The 25230-nt window shown below is 40.7% G+C and overlaps 1 protein-coding gene across 3 annotated transcripts in view; it reads right to left on the bottom strand.

The window, feature by feature from the left end:
• Positions 1-2811: 2811 nt before the first annotated feature.
• LOC143744765 (uncharacterized) overlaps positions 2812-25230 on the bottom strand; it is a 31443-nt gene continuing 9024 nt past the window's right edge. The window contains exons 4-16 of one of the 3 annotated variants that reach the window (XM_077236404.1): positions 25166-25222; positions 24209-24403; positions 23972-24097; positions 21449-21497; positions 8503-8593; positions 8276-8417; positions 8074-8178; positions 7485-7563; positions 6588-6621; positions 6408-6482; positions 6219-6321; positions 5837-5940; positions 2812-4967 (exon numbers count right to left, since the gene is read on the bottom strand). In XM_077236404.1, coding sequence (XP_077092519.1) covers positions 4841-4967; positions 5837-5940; positions 6219-6321; positions 6408-6482; positions 6588-6621; positions 7485-7563; positions 8074-8178; positions 8276-8417; positions 8503-8593; positions 21449-21497; positions 23972-24097; positions 24209-24403; positions 25166-25222 — 1287 coding nt within the window. In that variant the 3' untranslated portion in view covers positions 2812-4840. Of the gene's footprint in view, positions 5011-5836; positions 5941-6218; positions 6322-6407; positions 6483-6587; positions 6622-7484; positions 7564-8073; positions 8179-8275; positions 8418-8502; positions 8594-21448; positions 21498-23971; positions 24098-24208; positions 24404-25165; positions 25223-25230 lie in introns of all 3 variants that reach the window. The other 2 variants (XM_077236405.1, XM_077236406.1) reach the window with 2 other exon arrangements.

Here is a 25230-nt window from a genome sequence, read left to right as displayed (position 1 = left end):
ACAGCCAAGCCTCGCTTACTGGCCAGATTCACAACATGCGCTAAGCACTTGATGTGAGGGTGGAGACCGCTCTCTCTCACAGCAATGTCCATGTTGCTTGCGTTGTCTGTGACACAAGCAATGGTTGTTTGTGGCCTAGTTAGCTCCCACTCACTCAGTGCATTTCTCAAAACGTGAGCTATGTTAACACCAGTATGACTTTCACTCAGCTCACGAGTTTGCAACACAAAGCTTTTTCTCTCCCATTTCTCGTTGATGACTTCTGCCGTGATGGTTACATAACTCTGTGTTGCACGGAGGTCCAGCTGTCAGTGGTCAGGGCGACACAGTCGGCATTTTTTAGATACTCTTTCACGCTTTGTTTGGTTTCATTGTAAATTTCCGGGATTACCTTCTCTGAAAAATGTCCTCGACATGGCATCTTAAACTTAGGCTCCAGCACATTGAACATTTGGATGAATTTTCTGTTCTCTACCATGTTAAATGGAGCCATATAGTCCGCTATGAATTCACCAATGAGCCTGGTTATCTGTTTTGCACGCGGACTTGACGGAGGTAGAGTTGGTGTCAGCGCTTGTTTCATGGTCAGCTGTCCCTTCGGTAGGCTCGTTTTTTCCGGGGCCGTCTTCACATTTTTATGGTGACGTTGAAGGTGGTGGTTCATGTTTGATGTGTTGGATGTGGTGTACGGAATGACAGCATGGCATAGCTTACACACAGTCTTAGTCTTGTCAGTTACTCTATTGACGTCTTTGTCTTTTTTAATGAGAAAGCCAAAATACTGCCAGACATATGACTTGTATCCAGGCGGAGGGTCCTCAATTTCGACCTCATTTGACTCCATGGTCGGCTGTTTGGGGGCAAGGCAGTTAATGCTAATATTTGTTAGCTCGCTGTAGACTGCAGTGTTGTTGTTGCAACATGCGCTGTCTTGACGTGATGACGTACCGCACCGTTCCCCGGATATTATTTTTTTTTTCATTTAGTTTTACCCTGCTTGATCAGCAGATGGTGCTGCCAGCCTGCCACCATAGACTGTATGTCTGCCCCATATACATACACACACACACGCACACACACACACACACACACACACACACACACACACATATAATACACTACATTATTTATATACTACGCAAATCATGCAGCAGTGCCATCTATCTTTATTTCGCGATTCATTTTTTTCGACCTCGATGCGTTTCGTCACGTTTTGTATCGCGATATTTTGTCAAACGATATTTCGTCCCATCCCTAGTTGGCTGGTGTCCCTATTTTCACGTTCCGTGTAATAGAATCGCCAATTACCAGGGCACAATCAACAGAATTCTCAGTGGGTGTTTCACTGAGTGGGGCAAATCGATTTTTTGTGGTAATCGGAACGGAAGAGTGGTTTTTTGATCCGTGACTAGAGCGATCCCTCACTGTCACCCATCTGCCTGGCTGCACAGGCAATAATTCAGCCGGAACCGAATCATGTAAAGAGTTCACTATGCTAGGCGCATCCAAAGTAGAATCTAAAGCTCTAGCACACTTACTATCCTCAATTAAAGTTTGGATGCGTGTTTCTAATTCTGAAATCTTCTCCGTCAGCCTGACTGTTTCCTTGCATTTATCACATATAAACCCTATATTGCCGACGGGGAAGGCTATGCTAAACATGTAACATGAAGTGCAGGTGACAATAACAGGACAATACATTACTCACCTGGGCTTTTTATGAACTCAGAGGCGCGGGCGCGCGAGAGAAAAATAAATAAATAACTGAGCGCACGGGTGGCGCGTTAACAGGCTAGCGAGTTACTATGTTGTTCTAACAATAACGGAAGCTAGCGATGTCAGGTTAATCTGAGATGTTGTCTAAGCTGTATTTAGTAGTATAAACAACTATAAATGGTAGTAAATGATGGTTCAAAACAGAAAGAAATACAAAGCTAATACGAGGCTTAGACGGAGCCTCGAAGCAAACAAAACACAGCAGGCAGCTAGGCAGACAGGAGCAATCGATCAGGATCAGGAACAGCAATCCTGTACTGTATAGCTACAGTATAGCTAAAGTCTTCAGCTATACTTTCAATCTAAACCAGTTCTTAAGCCTAATAATTAATGTTTTATAAGCTGTAAAGTAATCAACTTTTGTAATGTCACTCCCATTATAAAGCTTAGTAGAGATTGTGTTTGGCTGAAAGAAGAACGTCATACACACCTAGAATTGCTTTGGGGTGAGTAAATTATAGGACCATTTTCATTTTTGGGTAACCTAACCCTTTAATATCAGTGTTTCCAATTACTCAAAACAACAGCATAAAATATTGCACTTATGGTAAAATGAATGTTTGGTTTTCAATGTGTTCACAGGTGCAGTTAACCAGATTTATCTGCCACTGAGCGGAAGCACAACCAAAACAATGTTCTGATGCAGTTTTTTGTTTTTTTACCGCTAGAGGGCCACAAGTAAAAGTGTTATTTTAACATTAAGAGTAATAAGATTTGTATAGTTATTGTTCATTGCTAGTTCATGTTAATTATAGGTAACAAATTATGCTTTATTGTAAAAGTTACAGTACAATTCTGCAGGGAATCCCAGTGGCCAAACAGATGTAGTATAAAACAAGGCATACTGTGTTGAGGCAAATTTAATGGAAGCTTCAGACTGCCACAAGTTAAACTGTACTGCATGTCCATGACAACTGGACAGCAATTGCTGAACTAAACATGAACATGGCATTTCTTTCACATGCTACTGTACTGTGGAGCAAGCTACAAACTCTGTATTATTGAATTGCACCCAAAAAAAGAGGATGAAGAAAATCAAGTTTCAATACATTTATTACAATGCCTTTATTTCCATTTCCGTGCTAAATAGGGGTAAAAAGAAAACATGATTAGAACATGGAGCATAAATGTGACTTAAAAATAGGAACGAAGAGAGATAAAGTGGAGAATGTGACCTTCAATTTCATTATGTGGAGATCAGCAAAACTCTTAAAGATTCCAAGCAAAATTACATAGAAAATCCTCCATTTTAGTGATAAATGTCCATTAACGCATGACTGAGTTATTAACTGCTCTTTGAGCAGCACAACAATGAGGAATTGTCACTGTCAGACTAAATTATTTGAACACAAGGTATTAAACTAAAAAACTAAAAACAAGAATGAGAACCACAGCTGTAATCTTTAATCCCAAATCAACATCGCTATTATTCAGTTTGTCCCCTATTTCACAGCCTAAAATAAAATAAAATAAAACACCTCCTTTTTGTTCATGGGGGACCTCAGCTTAAATATGAATGCTAAAATAACCCGTCTGATAAGAAAGTAAATGCTTTTAAGGCACTCTGGACTGTCAAGGTACCAAAAGAAGTTTAAAGCCCAAAACAGCACTAGTGTGACTATAGACTGCATAAAACCCTATGCAGTCTTAACTAAAAACTGAGGAAAAAGTCCCAAATAGTGTAATGTACAAAAGTAGCTGATGTGTTTGTCTGGGGTACACTAGGTAAACATTAGTGTTTCTTTGGTTAAGTGTGTCAGAACAGCACAACGAGGTCATACGAGTTTTCAAATGCATTACAAAGAGAATATTGCTTGATGAAATCATTATCATACTTATAATAATATAAACAAAAATGTGCACGCCGTTCTACAAGAAAATGTCATGAGGTGGAAGACATGACGAACAGTCTCAAAGAGCCAATTTCCTTCTCTTCCACTGAACCAAGAGCAAGAACGTTAAATAAAAGAGGAAATGATGAAAACCGCCCGATCAACTTTCAGCTGACGGCATGAAAAGTGCCAAAGCCAAGGCAAGAGTTTCCTGTGTCTCAGAGCTCTTGCATAATATACATAGAAAACCACAAGATTTTCTGCGTTGTGTGGAGCAGCATGACACAATCTACAACTGAAACCTGCATTTGTGATCACATGAATGTAAAACCATGATCATATTTATAGATAAATGTAAATAATATCTATATCACAATGACACGCCATCAGAAAATAGCACGAATCATCAATACTTTTAGCAACATGACTGACTCTACTCATCAAACATCTACTCATGGGGAGGGGGGGACAACATCCACCATAGTAAAGTGCAAGACTGCAAGAAAATCAAAAAGGAGAACTGAAAATAATTTATCATGAGTATGTGAAAGATTCAAACAATTGCTCTAACCCTTTGCAATACTGATATGCCCTCACAGGTCTTGAATTTAGGGCTGTTTGAGAGAAGTAGCTGGGAAAACATCTTTAGTCCGATTAGAAATGACTACTAACATGATGAATGAACAGCTGGAGTGTGTTTGAGGTGGTGGAATCAAATCAAAACACACACGCAAAACTAAAAGCTAATTTTCCCTGAATGCCCTTTTCTCTCTCTCGCTCTCTCTCTCTCTCAACGTAAAATCTGCATATGGCATAGTATTATTCTTTGGTACGATTCTCCCATCCTCATTTTGAGGGTCTGTGACCTCAAATGCAATGTGACAGTCATTCTCTCAGGATGAACTCAAATGTCAGACCAGATCAACGGCTCTTCTTTGGGGTTGGTGGTGTTGGCACAGGAAGAGAGAAGAGAAACCTCAGCAGACGGTGATGCGGTGCAGCGAATCTCTGGCACTCTGCACCACCCAAACTTCACCTCAAAAGAGACACTTTTCCCATAGTCCCATCTGCTTTGAAACCCTGTGAGGTTCATAGCGCTCTGGCATAAAGAGAGCTTTCGTAAGATGCTGATGGTCCTGACCTACAGATAATCAAAGTGAAGATTAGAGTCCCTACAGTCATGCAGTCAACTCCCAGAGTTCTTAGGGAGAGGAAGGGAGGCTAGTGTTGACTCAAGGTTGCCAGTCTTTGCCTCGATGATCGGGAATGTGCTTGTACCGACACCTATCTCCAAAATGACAGCCGGTGGTCCTCCAGAAGTAACACTCATCTCCGTTGACAGGACCTCTGCGTCTTGGCCTGGAAGTAGTACAGATTGGTGTGGACATTTCTTTCAAATCTTCTTGAAGAAGAAAATAACTGAATCAAAATATATTGAAACTTTTGAAACCTCAATTACTTTTCTCATTAAATGGAAAGTTCACCCAAAAATTTAAATTCTGTCATTATTTAGTCACCCTCACGTTGTTCCAAACCTGTATGAATTTATTTCTTCTGCTGTACACACACACACACACACACACACACAAAATAAATATATATATATATATATATATATATTTATTTTGAAGAATATGTGTAACCAAATGGTTATCAGGCCCAATTGACTTCCATAGTATGGAAATAAAAATAAAAATACTATGGAAGTCAATAGGGACGATCAACTGTCTGGATACAGATTCTTCAAAAAAATGTTCTTTTGTGTTCAGCAGAAGAAATAAACTAGTACAGGTTTGCAACAACATGAGGGTGAGTAAATGAGGACAACATTTTTGGGTGAACTATCCTTTTAATAGCATCGAGACTGAATTAACCAGGTTCCAAGGGTTTTTAACCAGGTTCCAAGGGTTTTTACTGAGCTGGGAAAAAAAGCCTTCTCTTACTTTGCGCCATGGTCTTGGAATAACTTGCAAAATTTGCTACATCCAACGGATCTAGTCCCATTAAATGAATTTAAGGCCATGCTAAAATGCCATATAACTCAAGAATGTAACTGCCATATGTGACCTGTTCCTTTTTATGTGTGACGCTTGTTTGTTTGTTGACTATGTTGTATTTTGTACTTAAATTGTAACTGGTGTGCCGTCTTGGCCAGGTCTCCCTCGAAAAAGAGATTTCAGTCTCAAGGGACTTCCTGGTTAAATAAATAAAATAAATAAATAAATTACCCAGCAGCCCCTGCAGGTTGTTGAATGGCAGGTGTCGGGAGGACTTTCTGAATCCGTCGATCTGGATATCTAACCACTAGCCGGGTATTCTCAATGAAATGTCCCTGTTTTACAAAAGGTTTCGCATTCAAGTATATAAACAATACATAGGACTCAAAATGGCTTGATTATGGCTTGATTAAACTACTACTACTACTACAAATATACAGCTCAGAAAAAAACTTGTTTACAATTTTATTTACTATAATTATTATAATTATTTGTAATAGCATTTTAAACAAATTCAGGATCAAAATTAGTTTTTAAACAACAACTACAACAATATAATACTAACAACAACAAACAATAAATAATGATGAATTATTATAAGTGTTTCACTCACATTGAGGTTCTCCATTGCACGGGAGGCCATGTTGGCATTCTTAAAGTTAACAAATGCACAGAAACGTTCATGCAGAACCCGAATGCTGTCAATTTCTCCGTAACTGGCAAACATCATTATCAAAAATTAAAAAAAAATTCATGGGCAATCATTTTAGAACTAAAATATTGCAAAAGCATCAGATCTCACGATTTGAACAGGTCCCGCAGATGTTTCTCTGTCAGTTCTGTGGTCACGTTGCCCACCCACAGGGAATTACAAGGACTTGTGGAGGCGAGTGAGAGAAAGACAAAGAGAAATATGGAGATAGGATTAGAGGGAAAGAACAACATAAAAAAAATATGAAAATAAATACTGCAATCAGCTTACCTTGGCAGGAGGAGAGCACAGTCCTGATTTGAAGCTGTAAAATATATAGATTTTTTATTACAACATGACAAATTAGCCGTGAGAAATTTACTGTTTAACTGCGAAGTATAGTTGTTTATGTTGGCATAGCAACATGGCAACTTGCTCAATAATATAGACTTCAACTGATTTATAAAACAATTGATTTTAACATTTTACTTCAACATTTTGTATTCAAGCTTCTTTTGCATTAAAGCCAGACTAAATCATTTGTTATGAATAATTATATTTTGGTTTATATCCATCAGGTTTGAAATAAAAAGAGAAAATAAATTAGATAAAGTAGCTTTTATTTGTAAATATTTTTTTATTATTATTTAAAGGCTAAATAACTTGTATATAATACTATACACAATACTGTATAATACATAATATACACTACCATTCAAAGTTTTTATTTTTTAAGGAAATTTATACTTTTATTTAGCAAGGACACATTAAATTGATAAAAAGTAAAGACTTATAATATTAAAAAATATTTGAATGTTTTTCTTTTGAACAATTGATTCCAAGAACCCTGAAAAAATACATCATGGTTTCCACAAAAAACGAATTACAGTTTAAGATTAATAATAAGAAATGTTGATGTAATGATGCTGAAAATTCAACTTTGACATCACAGAAATAAATTTCCTTTTAAAATGTATTAAAATAGAAAACATTATTTTAAATTGTAATATAACAGAACCGTTTCTACAGTACTGTGTGTGATAAAATGACTTGAATACTGTGTATTCAATACTGTGAATTCTGGTCATTCATTGCACATTATTTTTAAACTAAATTGGCTTGTAGCAATAGCACCCTCAAGTGGTTTATTTCAATGAAAAATCAGACAGGAAGACAAGGAGCTCTTACCCTTCGCTGCAACAACAGCCTGGACTGTATCGTATTTTTCCAGCAACTGAATACTCTGCTCCTCATCATATCCAAAATCCTAATAAGAAGAAAGGAAAGAAAAAGCCTGAAATAATATTTGTTACTTTTGCATTATTCCTGGATTGCATTATATTTATTTCCAAAGAAGTATTTTTAAAGCTAACCCTGTTCTAAACGGAAGTTCAAAGGAATAATTCCCTCAAAAATGAAAATGATTTACTCATCCTGTTGTTATTTAAAACCTGTTTTACTAATTTTCTTCCATGGAACAAAAGTTGTTTTTATTCCAACCAAAGTTATGCAGTTCTAAAAATTACATTTGGATGAGTCATACTGAAATGTTTATTTTCATTGGTGTTCCACTTAAAAAAAAGAAACAACAAACATAAGTAAATGATTTAGGACGCTTTTATGTGCTTTCTCGTGACAATGATCTACAACTTTGTGCATTCAAAATACACATTTTATCAGTACGTTTGTTAGTGAGTTCCATGGGAATCGATCCAAAAACCTTACTAATAGCTCAATGGTAAACCAATTGAGATACAATAAGAGATCCAGTCTTTACCGTAAGTTGTTGCACTTTAGAGTACAAGAGGTCATTGACGGCTTCTTCACAATCTCGATCTAGTTTTAGCACCTGTTCCATGGCTTTCTCAGCTTCACTGTACCTCTATTACAAACAAACACACATGCAAAGTTATTGATACTCCCCTAAATGCAGATTCACTTCAAATGGAGAAAAAATTAAATAAGCCAATGGGTCGCACCTTAAGCCCCATAAGTGCACTTCCCCTACGGTAATAGCCTTTGGGCCAATCAGGAGCCATGTGGATGGACTTCTCAGCATCTGCAAGGGCCAGAGGGTACTGCTCCAGACAACAGTAGCAGTAGGAGCGATTCCCAAAAAACCTGTCCCAAAATATCAGAGTGAATTCATGAAAACAACAAAAATAGAAATACATGTGATATGGTTTCAGTCAAATCAAAGACTCACCTGTAGTCTTTCGGGTCACATTTGATGGCCTCTGTAAACAGACTAACAGCTTGTGTGTACTGGCCCTCCTGAACGAATCGAATACCTTTTTCTGGAGTGAAAAGAAAGACAGACTTATCAAGTTTGTATTTATTTATATAGCATATTTAAAAACAGCAAACATGGCTGACCAAAGTGCTGAACATAACACAAGATAAAAAGACAACAACAGCCACATATTCAAGACAAACTCACAATGAGTTAAAAGCTAAAGAAAAAAAGGTTTTAAATGATTTGAAAACAGTTAAAGACTGTGCCGATTATGATGTAAACGTAAACCGGAAGGCTGTTCCACAGCCTAGGGCCGCCAGTAGCAAAGGCTCCATCTCCTCTATGTTTTAACCGTGATCTGGGGACAGACAAAAGTCTCTTATCACCAGACCTCAGGTTTCGTGTGGGGTTGCGTGGACAGAGTAGCTCAGACAAATATCTCGGTGCCAGATTATTTAAGGCTTTAAAAACAAAGAGAACAATTTTAAACTCAATTCTACAATGCACAGGTAGCCAATGCAGTGATTTTAAGATAGAAACTTGATTGAATTTACGTTTTCTTTTGAGGAATTTTGCAGCAGCGTTCTGTACTAATTGGAGACGAGCAATAGAATATTTGGGCATGCCATAGTAGAGAGAGTTGCAATAATCCAAACGCGATGTAATGAGCGCATGGATAGCAATCTCTAATGTTTTCTCAGAGAGAGAGGTTTTGACCTTAGAGAGAAGACGTAGCTGGAAAAAAAACAAGAGCTAAATCACAGCATTTATTTGATTTTCAAATTTGAGGTTCTGATCCCAGAAAACACCTAAGTTCTTAAAGTAACACCAAGGAACTTTTCCTCTGCTGTCCCCCTACAGGTTGGAAGCGGAATTGTCCATTACCGCTGTCGTAAATAATTTAGCCTATCGCAGCTTATTGTCGCACGCACACGCTCGCTGTTTATCCAGCACCGGCTTTGTAATCAACAATGGCCACAGACAAGGTAGAGTATGATGCATGATTTTATGAAAGACATCACAAACGAAGAAAAACTATTTATGCCGTAAAGCAGTCGAATTTTGTAGTTCTCTTTGTGCTCCGGTTACTACCCAAAACCCGAAGTTACATAGTGCCAGTAAAAGCGATACAGACCACGTCAGGCTATGGCAGACGTATCATTTAACCTATTGTAAGTCGATGTACCATCACAAGGGTCTTGGAAATCTATTATGAAGGTTGAAAAACTACATAGTGTTACTTTAATGTGCGATGAAGTAGGAGAAAGGTAATCCAGGTCAATGTTTCTGTTCTTAAAAGTTTTCATGGGGGCCAAAGACTATAACCTCGGTTTTAGATTCATTCAGAAATAAGAAATTGAGAAAACCACATTTTCACTTCCTCTAGGCATGTTTCAAAAGTTTGATTTAAGCTAAGAAAAGACTGGAGTTGAATGAGAACCGTTTTCTCCAGTGCTTTTGCAATAGAAGGAAGTGTTGAGATAGGTCCAAAACTATTAAAATCCCTATCATTAAGTGAAGGTTTCTTGAGAAGAGGTGTAACAGTAGCTTGTTTTAAGATATCATGGATGTGCTCAAGTATTTATTCAGAAAAGACACCAAACATGTTCCAACCGAATAAACATTTGTTTCAAAATATGGGGAGAAAGAACATCATGAGAGCCGAATGAAGGTTTCAAATGGTCAATAATTTCATTGAGAGACAAGGGAGAAACTGGGTCAAAGACACTCCATATGGCTGAAGAACAACACAGTTCAGGTGCGACATTAGTAGATGGTTATAACTGATCTTAGAGAGGTGATCTTCTCAAAGAAAAACCTAGAGAAACCTTCACATAATGACATTGAGGGATTTGAAATCACATTTACAGGGGGATTTAGAGCAGAATTTAACACAGAAAATAAGGCTTTAGAACTAAGGTGGTTTTTTACAATGAGATTAGAAAAATACTTAGACTTAGCAGATTTGCACAGCATAGATTTATATGGAGGAGACTGCATTAGTAAAGAATAAAAGCACAAATGTTTAAGAATGATTAATTGTGAAACTCAAGAGTGAATACACAGTTCACCTAAAAACATTCCAAACCTGTAGTGACTGTAACAGACTTTCTTCCATGGAACACAGTGTATTCATTTCTGGAATATCTTTTTCATATAATGAAAGTGAATGTGGAATGGGGCTGTCAAAGTCCAAAGTAAGGAGCCCCTAAAGGGACATGGTGAAAGGGGGGGGGTGAGATGGGAGGAAACATTATTTCAATGCTTTTGTGTTGTCTCGCAAATGTTTTGCGTTTCCCAGAGAAACTTTGAATTTCCTTGCAAAAGTTGTGTGCTCCCCAAGAAAACTTTGTGAGACTTTGAGAAATGCAAAGTTTGGCGAACAAATGCCATGTTTCTCGGGAGAACACACAACTTTTGCGAGGAAACCCAGAATTTCTCAGGAGAACGCAAAGTTTTTGCGAGGAAACCCAGAGGTTTCATGCATTACCTTTGCGTTCACCCGAGAAACTTAGCTTTTCTCAGAAAATCTCAGTTTTCTTGGGGAACAAAACAAGGATATTCAAAGTTCCTCAGGACAACGCAAAGTTTTTGCGTAGAAACCCAAAGCTTCTCGGGAGAAGACAAAGTTTTTGCGAGGAAACCCAAAGTTTCTCAGGAGAACGCAAAGGGTTTCTCAGGCGAACACAAAGGATTTGCCAAGAAACCGCACTCGTTACTAACGTAACCTTGGTTCCCTGAGAGTAAGGGAACGAGTATTGCATAGCTAATACGAAGTGGGGGGAAAACCCCTTTTCCTCAAAAAATTTAAGCAACAATTTGAAACGCAGTGCAGCTGCACAGTGAACACAGCAGAGCGTCTTGCTCGCTCATTGGCTGTGCTGCAGCAACTGCATATCCAATGGCCACGCGCCTCAGACGAGAGACCCGATCAACTGACTTGGCGCCGAATACGTCAGAGCGTGCCTAAATGGGCGTGGCCTAAGCCTATAAAGATCACTCATTTCGGCCAAAATATCAGGTTTAAATCAACTGAAGCGACATCCTGACAGACTGCAATAGTGCGGCAATACTCGTTCCCTTACTATCAGGGAACCGAGGTTACGTTAGTAACCGAGTACGTTCCCTTTCAAGAATGGTCACTTCGTATTGCATAGCTAATACGCAGTGGGGATGCAATGTAAAATGCCGCACATTAGCAACTGGTTGAATCAACTTGAGCCGAGAGAACACCCCGAGGCTCAACAGAACAAGCCATAATCAGTCTCCCAGTATAGTGACCCTAACCAGACAGAGTCGGGTTCATAAATAAAAACTGGGGCTCATAACCGTCCTGAGACTACTTGTGCTTATGGACAGTAACATGCTAGACAGATAAACAAACTCGGGTTAAATATCATACTGAGAGGAACCTGGCCTGCAGGCAAGGTACCTCCAGATTATAAAATCGGACAAACGTGGATGGCAAGGACCAGCCAGCCGCTGCACAAATATCTTGAATTGTTAATTGTACTATGGATCAAACCTGGCCCACAGAGGCGTATGCCAGCGAGATGGCGTCCACTATCCATCTGGATAGTCTCTGCTTCGTGACCAGAACCCCTTTGGTGCGGCCGCAAAAGCAAACAAAAAGCTGTTCTGACTGCCTAAATGGTGCAGAACACAAAGTATATTTTTAGAGCCCTAACCGGACAAAGTAGATTAGCCTCCCCATCATTCTCCGAGGGTGGAAGTGCTAATAATGTAATAACCTGAGCTCTGAACGGGGTTGAGAGCACCTTAGGTACATAACCATGCCATGGCTTGAGAATGAGTCATTTATCCCAAATTCCAGGCAGGAAGGGCTCAAAGAGAGCGCCTGCAAATCCCCCACTCGCTTGACTGATGCCAAAGCCAGCAGCAGAGCAGTCTTCAGCGAAAGTGGTGTGAGATCAACCGACTAGTGGTTCGAACGGCAGGACCGTGGAAAGGTCCCATGCCAGTATAGAGGGAGGCCTGGGGGGGTTCAACCTCCTGGCTCCTTTGAGAAAACAAACGATAAGGTCGTTTCTCCCCAGCGACTGGCCAGCCACAGGAGAATGGTGAGCTGCCATGGTTACCACACACACTTTGAGCGTGGATGGGGAGCGACCCGCATCCAAAAGCTCTTGTAAGAAAGAGAGCACCACTGATACTTTGCATGAGTGGGGCTCAAAGTGTCTAGCTGAGCACCAGCCAGCGAATACTGACCACTTCAGAGCATAGAGGCGTCTTGTAGACGGTGCTCTAGCCTCAGTGATGGTATTTAAGACTTTTTTTTCTGGGAGGTCCCCGGATACCCGTTCAGGGGCCATACATGGAGGGCCCATCAGTCGGGGCGAGGGTGCCAGATTGTCCCGTTCGCCTGTGTGAGGAGGTCCTTCCTCATTGGCACTGGCCAGGGAACAGTGTCCATCATCCGTGCCAGCTCCGGACACCACCCTTGGGTTTTCCAGAGGGGGGCTACTAGGAGGACTGAGATTCTGCTCTCCCTGATCCATCTGATGACTTGAGGGACCATAGAGACCGGCGGGAATGCATACAGCGGTCGTCTGGGCCATGGGTGGGCCAGCGCGTCCCTGTTCTTTGAAAAGAACGTTGTGCAGTGAGTGTTGTTCCTTGAGGCGAAGAGGTCGACCTCTGCCCTGCCAAACACACTCCATATCAGACGAACCGTCTGTGAGTTGAGAGACCACTTGCCTGGGGGAGTGTTGTCTCGAGACAGCATGTCAGCACCCACGTTTTGGACTCCTGGGACCTGCACAGCTCTCAGGGAGCGCAGGTTGGCATGCGACCAAAGGAGGAGCTTTCTGGCCATGACAAACAGGCTGCCTGATCTGAGGCCACCCTGGCGATTTATATAGGGTACCACCGACATGTCCGTGCGAATGAAGATGTGGTGTCTCCTGAGGTCTGACAGAGATGCATTCAGGGCTAACCAAACTGCTCTCATTTCCAGGCAGTTGATATATAAGCTCTTCTCCTGGCTCAGCCAGAAGCCGGAGACAGGCTTGCCCTCGTGCAGCGCTTGGTTGGAGGTGTCTGTGAAAATCACTTTCCTCCTGGAGGCCACACCCATAATTACACCTGACTGGAACCAGTTTTGGGCTTTCCTAGGGACCAGAGCTCTCACACAGCGCTGGTTCACCATAATGTGCAGGCGGCCGATAACTGTGCCCAAAAAGATTACATTCAGGTCCCTAGGTAACAGCTCTTGGAATAATTGATCCTGAGACCCAGACATTCCAAATGGCTGAGTATCATGGATCTGTGTGTCAATAATTCGGTCCTCGACTGAGACATAACGAGCCAATCGTCGAGATAATTCAGCACAAGCACTCCCCGTTGCCTCAGGGGGGAAAGCGCTGCGTCCATGCACTTCGTAAATGTATGGGGTGCTAGGGACAGACCGAATGGCAGGACCGTGTATTGATATGCCCTTCCCTCGAAGGCGAATCTCAAGAATGGCCTGTGGCTGGACGTTATCTAAATGTGAAAGTAAGAATCTTTCAGGTCCACCGTAAAAAAACAATCCACCGGGCGAACCTGCACAAGGATTTGTTTGGTAATTATTATTATCACCATGACGGAGCGTGAGGGTGAAATAAGCATAAAATATTCCACCGCTACACTCACATTCTGACACTCACACAGTGTCGTTTTGCTGTTTTTATTAAAAAAAAAAACATTATAAACTAATGTAAAAGTCTGCTTTGCTCATCCAGCAAGAGAAGCCGTCAGTGCAGTGAGAATCACAGTTCACTGACCCACAGCAAGATATCCATGGCATGCCTCCGAGGGGCGGGATAAACGGCACGCAATAGGATAGCGCTATAATCAAACAGAGCAACGCACGGTTGTGGCAGAGTGAGTCCCATGCGTTTTCCCACCAGCAGAGCTAGTTGATATATTAAACTTTTGCCGTATCCGGTCGGCAAAACTCCGAACACATCTTCCTTTTTTAAGCCTTTGATGCACAAGCAATGGATATCCCTTCTTATGCACAACATGGGTCTAAAAAGACCCGTATTAATTTCCTATATTATTTCAGTCATGGCTGAATGTTTGTTTGCTGAATCTTTAAAATATGTATTTTATCATTTGTTATTCCAGGTATTGATTAAATATCTTGTTTTTGATTTCCACAAATCATTATGTTTATGTTTCCTTTCTTACTTTATAAACAAACACAGTTTTTGTATTTCTACATCAATTTTACATACACGGGTCTAAAATGACCCGTATTCATTTCCTATATTATTTCAATCATGACTGAGTGTTTCTTTGCGGAATCTTTAAAATATATGTATTTTATAATTTGTTACTCCAGGTATTCATTAAATATCTTTGTTTTTGATTTCCACAAATCATTATGTTTCCTTTCTTACTTTATAAACAAACACAGTTTTTGTATTTCTACATCAATTTTACATACACAGGTCTAAAATGACCATATTCATTTCCTATGTTATTTCAGGTGGCTTTGACAGTTACAGATTTTAAAATCAAAAAGGCGGGGGAAAAAAAGGACCCTAAACTCTTAACACATCGAACCATTTCAACATAATGGCTTATTCAAGAATATACATTTCTTAATAGAACTTTTAAGCCTATTACATGTAAATAAGCTTTAAAAGGGGAATTCGGCAACTATTTCAACTTAATAAAAGCGTTTAGAATTCATTTGGATGGTTTAATAACCTGTTCTGGTGAGTATAGTGACTATCCCTGCTCCCCCCAACGTTCCTAGGTGGAAAACCAACCTTGCAACATGGGGACTAACGTCCCAGTAAGTTGGAAACAGGGAGTCTTGTGAGAAGCGAGAACGAGCGAGAAACACAAACTGCTTTGCGGCAATTCGACATAAACACACACGCCGCCCTCAATGTGTATGATGTATTACCCACCTTGGTATAGCTCCACACGATAAAGTTGGCCGGCTCCGATAATAACAAATGCACATGAGCAGCGGTGTTAAGGGGGAGGAGGGTGCCGCAAGTGAGTTTTTTTACAACATTGTTGCAGACATCCCAAGTCTCCCGGAAGTTCCAGGAGTCTCCCGCATATTGATAGCGGCTCACTGATGCCCGCAAATTAGTTACAAATCTCCCGGAATCTAGAGATCCCGAGCTCCAAACCGTGTAGTCCGCGCACGACAGAGAGGGAGAGAGAGAGCGAGAGAACTTTTGTGTGTGTGCAAATGTGCGTGTGTGCCTCTTGAAGCGCGTGTAAACCCCTCTCACCATCAACAAAACCGACCAATATTTTCTGTGGTTAAAATAAAATAAGATTTGCATCAAATCTACAAAAGCAGCTGTGTTGAGCCGGAAATGTGTGGCAGGTGAATAGTATTATGTAATAATAGTATTTATGCAGTAAATATGTTCCTACATGCAAAAATGTGCAAATATCAAAGGTTTCTATATGGGTCATATTTGACCCATATTTGATGTAGAAATACAAAAACTGTGTTTGTATATAAAGTAAGAAAGGAAACATAAATATATGTATTTTATCATTTGTTATTCCCGATATTCATTAAATATTTATATTTTAAAGATTCAGCAAAGAAACACTTAGCCATGACTGAAATAACATAGGAAATGAATACGGGTCATTTTTGACCGATGCATGTAAAATTGATGTAGAAATACAAAAACTGTGTTTGTTCATAAAGTAAGAAAGGAAACATAAACAATGATTTGTGGAAATAAAAAACAAGATATTTAATCAATACCTGGAATAACAAATGATAAAATACATATATTTTAAAGATTCAGCAAAGAAAACACCCATGTTTCGCATTAGAAGGGTTGCGATACAAAAACTATTTTTATTGAAAAAGTAAGAAAGTAAAAATAAAAATAAGAATTTGTGATGATCAAAAACAAGTGAATTGAGGAATACCTGGAATACTGAATGATGAAATTAATTTCTTGCAAAGATAGAGAAAATGAAAACTCAGTCGGGTCTATTTAGACCCATGTTGTGCATCAAAGGGTTAAGAATGACTTAAGTCCTGTTCTTTGTTCTTTTCTCAAAGAAAAGCATAACTCCAAGTCCTCCAAAGTCACGGCCAAAGCCGATTCCAAGGACCGCTGTTCGCCAGCAGCAGCGGTCATCTTCTTTGTTTTCAAGTAGCAGGGAATTCACGCGGAACCGTCACAACTCTGCTGTCATTATGTTAAGCCCGCCAACTCTATATACGATGTGATTGGCCTGACTAGAGTTTGGTTTTTCCAGCTCGAAAGCCAACAATGCTACACTACAATGGCTGCAAAATACATTTGGCTGCCGCTAAGGTGGGTCTAGATTTCTAGGCCACGCGATCACGAATTTAAAAGTTAAAGTAAAATATTGCATTTTGTTTTCTTTCAAGGCATTGGATAATTCATACTCATTAAGTAGACCTAAAATTACATGCATTAGAAGATTATAATTTAAAATGTTAAAACATTTCAAAATGCACCTGCAGAAAAATTTTCCAGTCATGAATTTTGTCATTGAGGATTTCTGAAAAAAATCTTGTCTCGTCTCGTTCTCGTGAACCCAATCTCGTGTCTCGTCTCGTGAGTTGTGTCTCGTCACACCCCTAGTAATAATCATTCTGAATGGCTGTCTCATGAGGGCTTTGTTCAGATGTCTCAGATCTAATATGGGGCGGGTGCCACCGTCCTTCTTTGGTACAAGAAAGTAACGGCTGTAAAACCCTGACCGGCTCAGCGCAGGGGGGACTGGTTTGATCGCCCCTTTTGGTAGTAGATTTTGCACTTCGTTGCGTAGCACGTGAGCCACGCTGCTTCTCACCGAGGTCTCAATGACCGCCTGAAAACGTGGGGGTCTGCGAGCGAATTGGAGAGAGTAGCCTCGCTTTATAATGTTCATAACCCAGTTTGATACATCGGGGATGGCCTGCCAGGCCTGGGCCCTTGTGGCTAGGGTTTGAACATATATTCGGGCTGGGTCACCTAGCATAGGGGGACCTAATACCCTTGTGTTATGTTTTGTGCACATGTTCTCTTTTGGGTTGTTTTGACAAACCCGACAGAGAGATAGAGTGACAACTCCGACAGAGAGATAGAGTGACAACTCCTAACACATTAGAGTCGTTCACGTCTATTGCAATCTCAAAATTCTGGCCAGTTGATAATACCTAGAACATCAAAATCGACTGCTCGCGGTAGATCCTTTTCCTATTTAGCACCAAAACTTTGGAACAATCTTCCTAACATTGTCCGGGAAACAGACACAGTCTGTCAGTTAAAATCTACACTAAAAACACATCTCTTTGGCTTAGCATACACATAACACATTATAGACTTCATAATTCAATGTTAGGGCTGCATAGTATAGATCAGCTGAAACCGGGAACCCTTCCCATAAATCCAGATGTACTTTATACATCATAAGAAGGATGGCGTCTACGTTAATATTAGTATCTCTGTTAATCCCGAGGTTTACCGCAATCCGCCAGATCCAGGCCGTATCCGGATCTGATAAAGGCCCCTAAGTTAATAACTAATGATAGTTGCAACGGAAGCTAACCAATCAAAACTAACTTTAGCTGGACTAAACTTTATTCTAGAGCTGCTGTAAAGCCAAAACAATCTGTGTTACTTCAATTTCCTATTATCACTGTAAAGCTGCTTTGAAACAGTCCATATTGTTAAAAGCGCTATATAAATGAAGGGGACCGATTACCCGGGTGTTGTGTGTTTAAAAACCTACTCTTTTTGTGCTTTATTTGGGTCGCTGTAAAAACAGCGTTTGTTTGTAGGGGCGTGTGCAGCGCAACGGGCCCATTGACTACAGTGTGAAAAACTCCAGCTGCCTGATAAGAACAGGGAGCTGTGAATTTTAGACAAGCTCTTTTTAAGGGCGGTCCGGCTAGTGCGGGACTCAGACCCTCTCTCTTTTATCCTGCAGCTAGGAGGGCTTCGGCGGCTCAAGGTCCAACACAATGAGGGGTCGGGTGCCCTGGCGCCGGGACGGGGGGTTGCGTTTAGCTGACCTTGAGTGACTATGGGTATCAGCCGCAGGGTGGGGCTGGGAGACCTGAGGCGCTGGTTTCGCTGGCTATGGAGGAGGCGTGATCTTGTGACGCCTCGAAGAAGAACTGGAGCGTTTAGGCAGGAAGTGTCTCATAGCTTGAGAAGACTTCTGTGCCTCAGTAAACCTCTCAGAAAACCCTTTAACCGCCGGGCCAAAGAGACCGGTGCTGAAGACAGGAGAGTCGAGGAACGCCGTTCTGTCCGCCTCGTTGTCTGTGAGGTTCAACCAGAGGTGGCACTCGAGCACGGCGAGGTTAGCCATGCCTCTGACGATGGCCTGGGCGGTAGCCTTTGTATTGCACAGCACTAGATCTGTGGTGCTGCGCAGTAGAGGATGACACGGGAGTGGATTTTCACTCCTGTCCCGTCCCACTCCCATAGAAAGAAATCTTGTCCCGTCCCACTCCCAGACCAAAGTTTAAAAAATAATCCCATCCCATCCCGCTCCTGGTAAATTGACTCCCAATCCCATCCCGCTCCTGTTAACTGACTCCCGCTCCTGTACCGCTCCCATATACGGCAATTTTCGCTTGATGAACGAAGCGATGCTTGCCTGATTCTTTCCCGAATTTGCCTTGCAAGTGTGCTTCTTCAGACCGCTCGTCCCTGAATCACTTGCGTACTTGACTAAGACTAAGCATGTCTTACAAGCAGCGTACATTGTGCTATCACCGTCACATTCTACTCTCATAAACTTAATTAATATTTCAGACTTTCCGACCAGTTCTGTGAACTTAATAGACATGTCATTACTTCTGACTTTGCGCTGTAAATCATTTTTTGCCACATCGACTTCTCCGCGGCTGTTAGCTCCCTCCATCACTGCTCTTTGAATTTCGGCGGTAAGCCGTGACAAAAAGCACTGATGGCTTCTGGGACGGCTGGGTCGTGTAGTTATTTTTTAATTGCGTTACATTGTAGGCGTATTAAAAGGAAACTACAAAATGATGCATTTACTTTTTTCTTTTTTTGTCGTCTTTGCTATTGGTTGATTCCCGCTCCCGTCTGCTCCCGTTAACCATTTATCCTGTACCGTCCAAATCCCGTGATTGATAGCAAAGATGACTCCCATCCTGCAGGAATCCCACGGGAATCCCGTGACCCGTGGGATTCCCGAAAAAATGTCAGCCTCTACTGCGCAGGTCACGGAATGCCTCAGGGTTCGGGCCAGACTTGTCCATCGACTGGAGAAGTTTTGCCTGATACACTTGCAACACCACCATGGTGTGCAAAGCCGATGCAGCCTGACCGCAAGCGGAGAAAGCGCGCCCAGCGAGGGCTTAGGTGTTTTGGTAGGGCTTCGAGGGGTGCACCGCTCTCGATCTCCAGCCAGCAGCAGTGCGTGGACACAGATGGGCAGCGACTGCTTCCTCGAGTGGCGGCAATTTCTCATATCCTTTTTCCGCTGCGCCGTCAACAGAGGAGAGCATAGCGGAAGTGGAAGCTCTCGTGCAAGCTGAGTATGGCGCGCGCCATGACTTCACGAGTTCTTTGTGATCTTTAGGGAAGAAGGGCGCTGGTTTGAGGCTGCTGGCGCCCTGCCACAAACCATCCATCCAGCCGACTCCGGGGCGTGTCCTCGGGCGAGGCCCATTCGAGACCGAAGTCAGAAACGGTTGCAGTGAGGATGCGCAGCATTTCGGTGTTCGAATTAGTCCTGGTAATGTTAGCTGTAGCGCTAGCACAGGATTGTGAGAGGGCGGGGTCCACCGAGGCCGACCATTCCTCCTCAGACGAAGCAATGAAGAGGCTGTTGTGCTCTTCATCCGATCCGCCGAAGGCCCGTCGCATGAGGGGAGGGGCGCTGGTCTGCCTGAGTAAACAGGACCGGAGAAGATTGTGAAGGAGAAAGCGAGGCACGTGGCCGGCGTGGGCTCGCTTAACTCCATGTGTTCAGGCTACCGTTGGCGCTTCTTTTTCCGTGGCTGAAGTAGCGCCGGGAAAGGAAGATTAGGAAGAGCGGTGTCGCCATCTTGAAAGAGAGCAAACCGGATCCGCAGCGCTGAGATGGAAAGGCTCTCGCAGTGAGAACAGCCCGCAGCAGAGTGCACCTGGCGCACTCCGCGTGCCCGTCATCCTCGTGTAGATGAGCTCCGCAGGAGGTGCATGAAGAACGGAGGCATTTGCAACAACGCCTCGAGAAACTTGCTCTTTTACAAAAAGCTGAGTGTCGCAGAGCAAACACAACAGCAGCATTAAAAGGATATAGCGTTGTCTCAACGGATGGCCACAGGAGCGGCTTCCGGTTAATTCTCAGGATTACGCAAAGGTTTTGCGAGGAACTCCAAAGTTTCTCGGGAGAACGCAAAGGTTTTGCGAGGAAAGCCAATGTTTCTCAGGAGAACGCAAAGGTTTCGCGTGGAAACCAAAAGTTTCTCGGGGGAATTCAAAGGTTTTGCAAGGAAAGCCAAAGTTTATTAGGAGAGTGCATACATTGAAGAAACCCAAAGTTTCTCGGGAGAACGCCAAGGTTTTGTGAGGAAACCCAAAGTTTCTCAGGAGAACGTATACATTTCTCAAGGTAACCCAAAGTTTCTCGGGAGAACGCCAAGGTTTTGCGAGGAAACCCAAAGTTTCTTGGGAGAACGCAAAGGTCTTCTGATGCCAATTGATGAAATTTAATTCGTTATCCAAAGAGTATCCAAGACTTTTACAAAGTTTCACGTTCTGTGCTCCATGGAAGAAAGAAACTATAGAAGTTTGAAACAACATGGTAGTAAGCAAATAATGACCATTTTAATTTTAGGCTGAAAAAAAAAAACATTCACATACTGGATATACCTCCTTTCTCTAATCTGACAAGTAATGTGTTTTTTTGTGTGTGAGAAAGACAAGGAATTACACACCTACTAGTAAGGCACTCCTTTTAGTTTTAACGTCTGATAAGCCAATGACCTGTTAAAAAAAAAGTACAATATATTAATTTCGGGTTAATTATATATTACAATAATATACAAGGATAATATATTAATTACGGGTTAATTTCATAAATGTCAATGTATTGCATAGGCATGCTACTGATTACCACTGACATAACCGACTTATCCATTTTGTTAAAGCGAAAAAGAAACACATTTAAAGCTGCATGAAAGACATTCAAATATGTAAATACCAAAAAGTATGAACAAACAGTACTGCTGTGTGACAAAATCAGGAAGAATGTGACATAACCCAAAAGCATTGGCTGCATCTCAATTTTAATAGTCAAATTAATTGACTGGGTAGCAGATTTGCATATTAAAATTTCAACGTCCCGCCATTAAACGAATGGAATTGTTTTGAAAACTTTGATGTTGAAAAATATCTCGAAATTTCTGTCTGATCCAATAGTCATCACAACATCATCTTTTATTTTCAGTCTCTGAAAAGCCTGCGTCGAAATATGTCTTGTTTATGAATGAATCTGAAGTAAAATTAAGTGAACACGATCCGTGTCTTAATGGATCTGACTGGTACTTTGTTAAAAATAACGTTTATAGGCGTTTCCTTAATGTTAAGGATCACAAGGAAGGAATTACAAAGACTGTTTATCCACAACTTGGCACTTCAAAATGTCTTGTACTCAGAGAAATCACTGTAGTTGCATTGATGTAGCAATCCTGTGTTTGCGTCAGTTTTGTATTTACTACTACATGACGTGCAAATCGGTGGGCGGGACTAAAGAGGCAATAATGTAGAAGTAGGCATTGAGCTTCTGCAGAGCAGGTCTTTCATCACACTATGATGTAATAATGTGACAAAATCTGAAACAATTACTTTTGGAAGCTTGGATTAAGCCGTTTTTGGACTAATGAGGTTTTGAGTTCCGAAATGTACAGGATATTTGTACAGTACAATGACCTCTTGTATGTCAAAAGATCAAGGAACTTTTGATTTCTCAATTCATGACCCCTTTAAAATATCATATTTTAATATTTTAAAATTTATTCCAGTGAAGACTGGAGTAATGATGCTGAAAATTCAGCTTTGGCATCAATGTCACATGATTTTTCAGAAATCATTATAATATGCTGATTTGCTGCTCAAGAAACATTCCGTATTATTATCATCAGTGTTGAAAACAGTTGTGTTGATTAATGTTTATGTGGAAACCATTCACTTTTTTCAGGATTCTTTTATGAGAAGAAAGTTTAACAGCATTTATTTGAAATAGAAATCTTTTGTAACATAAGTGTCTCTTTTGATCAATTTAATGTAAACTTGAACAAAAGTATTTTCATTTCTCCAAAATGTTTCTGTTCCCAAATGTTTGAACGAGTGTACACTAAACGTAACTAAGAAAAAAACAAACAAAAAAACAAATCAAATGTAAAGAAACAGCGTTATTTAACAAAATATTTCACAAAAAAAGACAGCTGTACAGGAACAAGGCATATGCAAAACTACATGCAGTATTTTCAAAATCAATGAAACACATTGGTCTCGCTATGCATTTTTTTTTAATTACCGTTTTAAGTCTATTTTAAATTTTATATGTCTTAAGAGCACAACGCAACTGAAAGAAATGAGACACTGCAATAAATCAAACTGAGAGACACAGCACGATTTTGGCGACAGTTTTGTGGAAATAAACAAATGTGCAAAATCAGAGGCAACTGGGGCTTCTTCTTGTTAGTGACAATTGCGTAGTGTATGATCAAAGAAAACTGAAATATTTGAAATATCTGAAATATTTAGCCTGCTAAATATCTGGACCGGTCTTTGCGACTCAGTCATGAAGTGTGAAATGTGTTTTGATCGGAAATTAAATCTGCGATGAGCTACAGCCAATGAGAGAGCAAGATACAGAGCAAGGGAAAGTTCACAGGGAGGAGTCATAGATCTGCAACAGAACATTACAAGCATGGCTCCTGCAAGCAACCATTCTCTCATTCAGATTCTTCTGTTTCTCATCATTTCAACGAGAAGAAATCCAGTCTCGCAAAAGAACCACGTGTGATTCAATGCCATTTCCTGTATCAATTCCCATTTGAGTGGTTATGAAACGTAGTTTGTAGACCAGACAGAGTTGTCTGCAATTCTTCCAATTGAAATGTTGTGTATTGTGTGACCCCCTGTCGCCGATCCGTTGAGTAATGTGCACACAGCAGAAGCTAAACAGACACTAGACTGTATTGTAGCGTGTGAAAATCGAGAAGTGTGCATCCAGCATAATATGAACTGGGCTTATTGAGTAGACGCATAGTATGGTGAAACATAAATCGGTCACAAAAGTGGCAGCTCTTCCAGCTGAAAGAATAAAAGCGGTCATACAAGTCCACAGTGACAGCACCTTACAGATTTTTAAACTACATTAATACCCACAAGAGTATGATCAGGCCCACAGATGGCAACAAACCACAGGACACTGAATAAACACTTAAACTCACTTCTCCAGTCCTGCTCTCATTTTCCTTGTTCTCTTTCGATTTGTGAGCTCCTTTACTTTTAGCTTTGGGCCGAATGTGATTGACAGCATTTGCAACAAAAGCACTGTTCACATCCCACCCTGGGTCCTGAACATGTGGAAACAGTGTCAAAGTCAGCAAATTAAACAATAAAACATTCAAAAAGCAAACTCTGGAAGTCCATCAGCTATGGCAGTATGGTTGTCACCATTTTCATACCTCCTCACTAGAACGGGCCGTCGGCTGCCGGTTGCTTTTGTTCCCTGAAGCCAGTGGAGGTCCAGAAAGACTTTTACTTGGAGAAGCGACTGGCTTCTCTTCCACCTTTGAAAGGCCAATATCTTCCAGCTCCTCTGGCTCAGACTCCTCAGACTCCTCGAGTTCAGAATCAGCTCCAGCATTCTCATCCTCCTCCTGAAAGAAAAGAAATATCACATCACATTTTTAAAAGAGTGTGTTGATAGAGCAATGGGCATATACATAAAATGTACAGTATATTCAAGATAAAAAAATTACAGAATAGACAAAGTGCCTCTGTTATAGAACTAGTAAGCTGCATTTAAATGCATCAGTGTCACACAAATGTCTGGCCTTCTAAAATATCCTGTTTCAGCCAACGGCTAAAGTTCAATGCAATTTGTATGCATTTTAAATAGTTTGGGGTCAATAATATTTAAGAATCTTGAAAAAAAGTATCAGTTTCCACTAAAATGTTAAATAGCACAACATTGATAAGAAATTCATCTTGAGGACCAAATCAGCATATTTTCAACAGATTTCTGAAGGACCATGTGACACTGAAAATTCAGCTTTATCATCAGAGGAATAAATCACATTGTAAAATCTTAAAATAGAAGAGACATATTTTAAATGGCAATACTATTTTACTATATTTTTGATGCAGACTTGGTGAGAATCAGACATAAAAAAAAAACATGTATGTGTGTAAGGAAATTAGTTTAAAAGAAAATTACCGTCTCACCGCTAGTAAATTCTGATTGGTCCGTTGTTTTAAAATTGATATTAATGTACTGCATAATAAAAAGGTAACTACTTTTAACATGCTTTTTTTTTTAAATACTCAATAACCGTGATTGAAAGAGGAAAAGATGAGATGCACTTATCTGAAGAAATGTTTTAAAAAATATGTGAGACATTAAACTACTTTCAATTTACCTGTTCAGTACTTTCATCCTTTTTAACCCGTTCTAGTTTCTTCCGCTGCCGCTGCCGCTGCCAAA

This window comes from Siphateles boraxobius, unplaced genomic scaffold (assembly GCF_051911475.1).
Source record: "Siphateles boraxobius isolate OS27281-9 unplaced genomic scaffold, OSU_SipBor_1 20, whole genome shotgun sequence".
Taxonomy (NCBI): Eukaryota; Metazoa; Chordata; class Actinopteri; order Cypriniformes; family Leuciscidae; genus Siphateles; species Siphateles boraxobius.
Note: the sequence above shows the minus strand (reverse complement) of the source record. Positions and strands in the feature narration are given on the sequence as shown.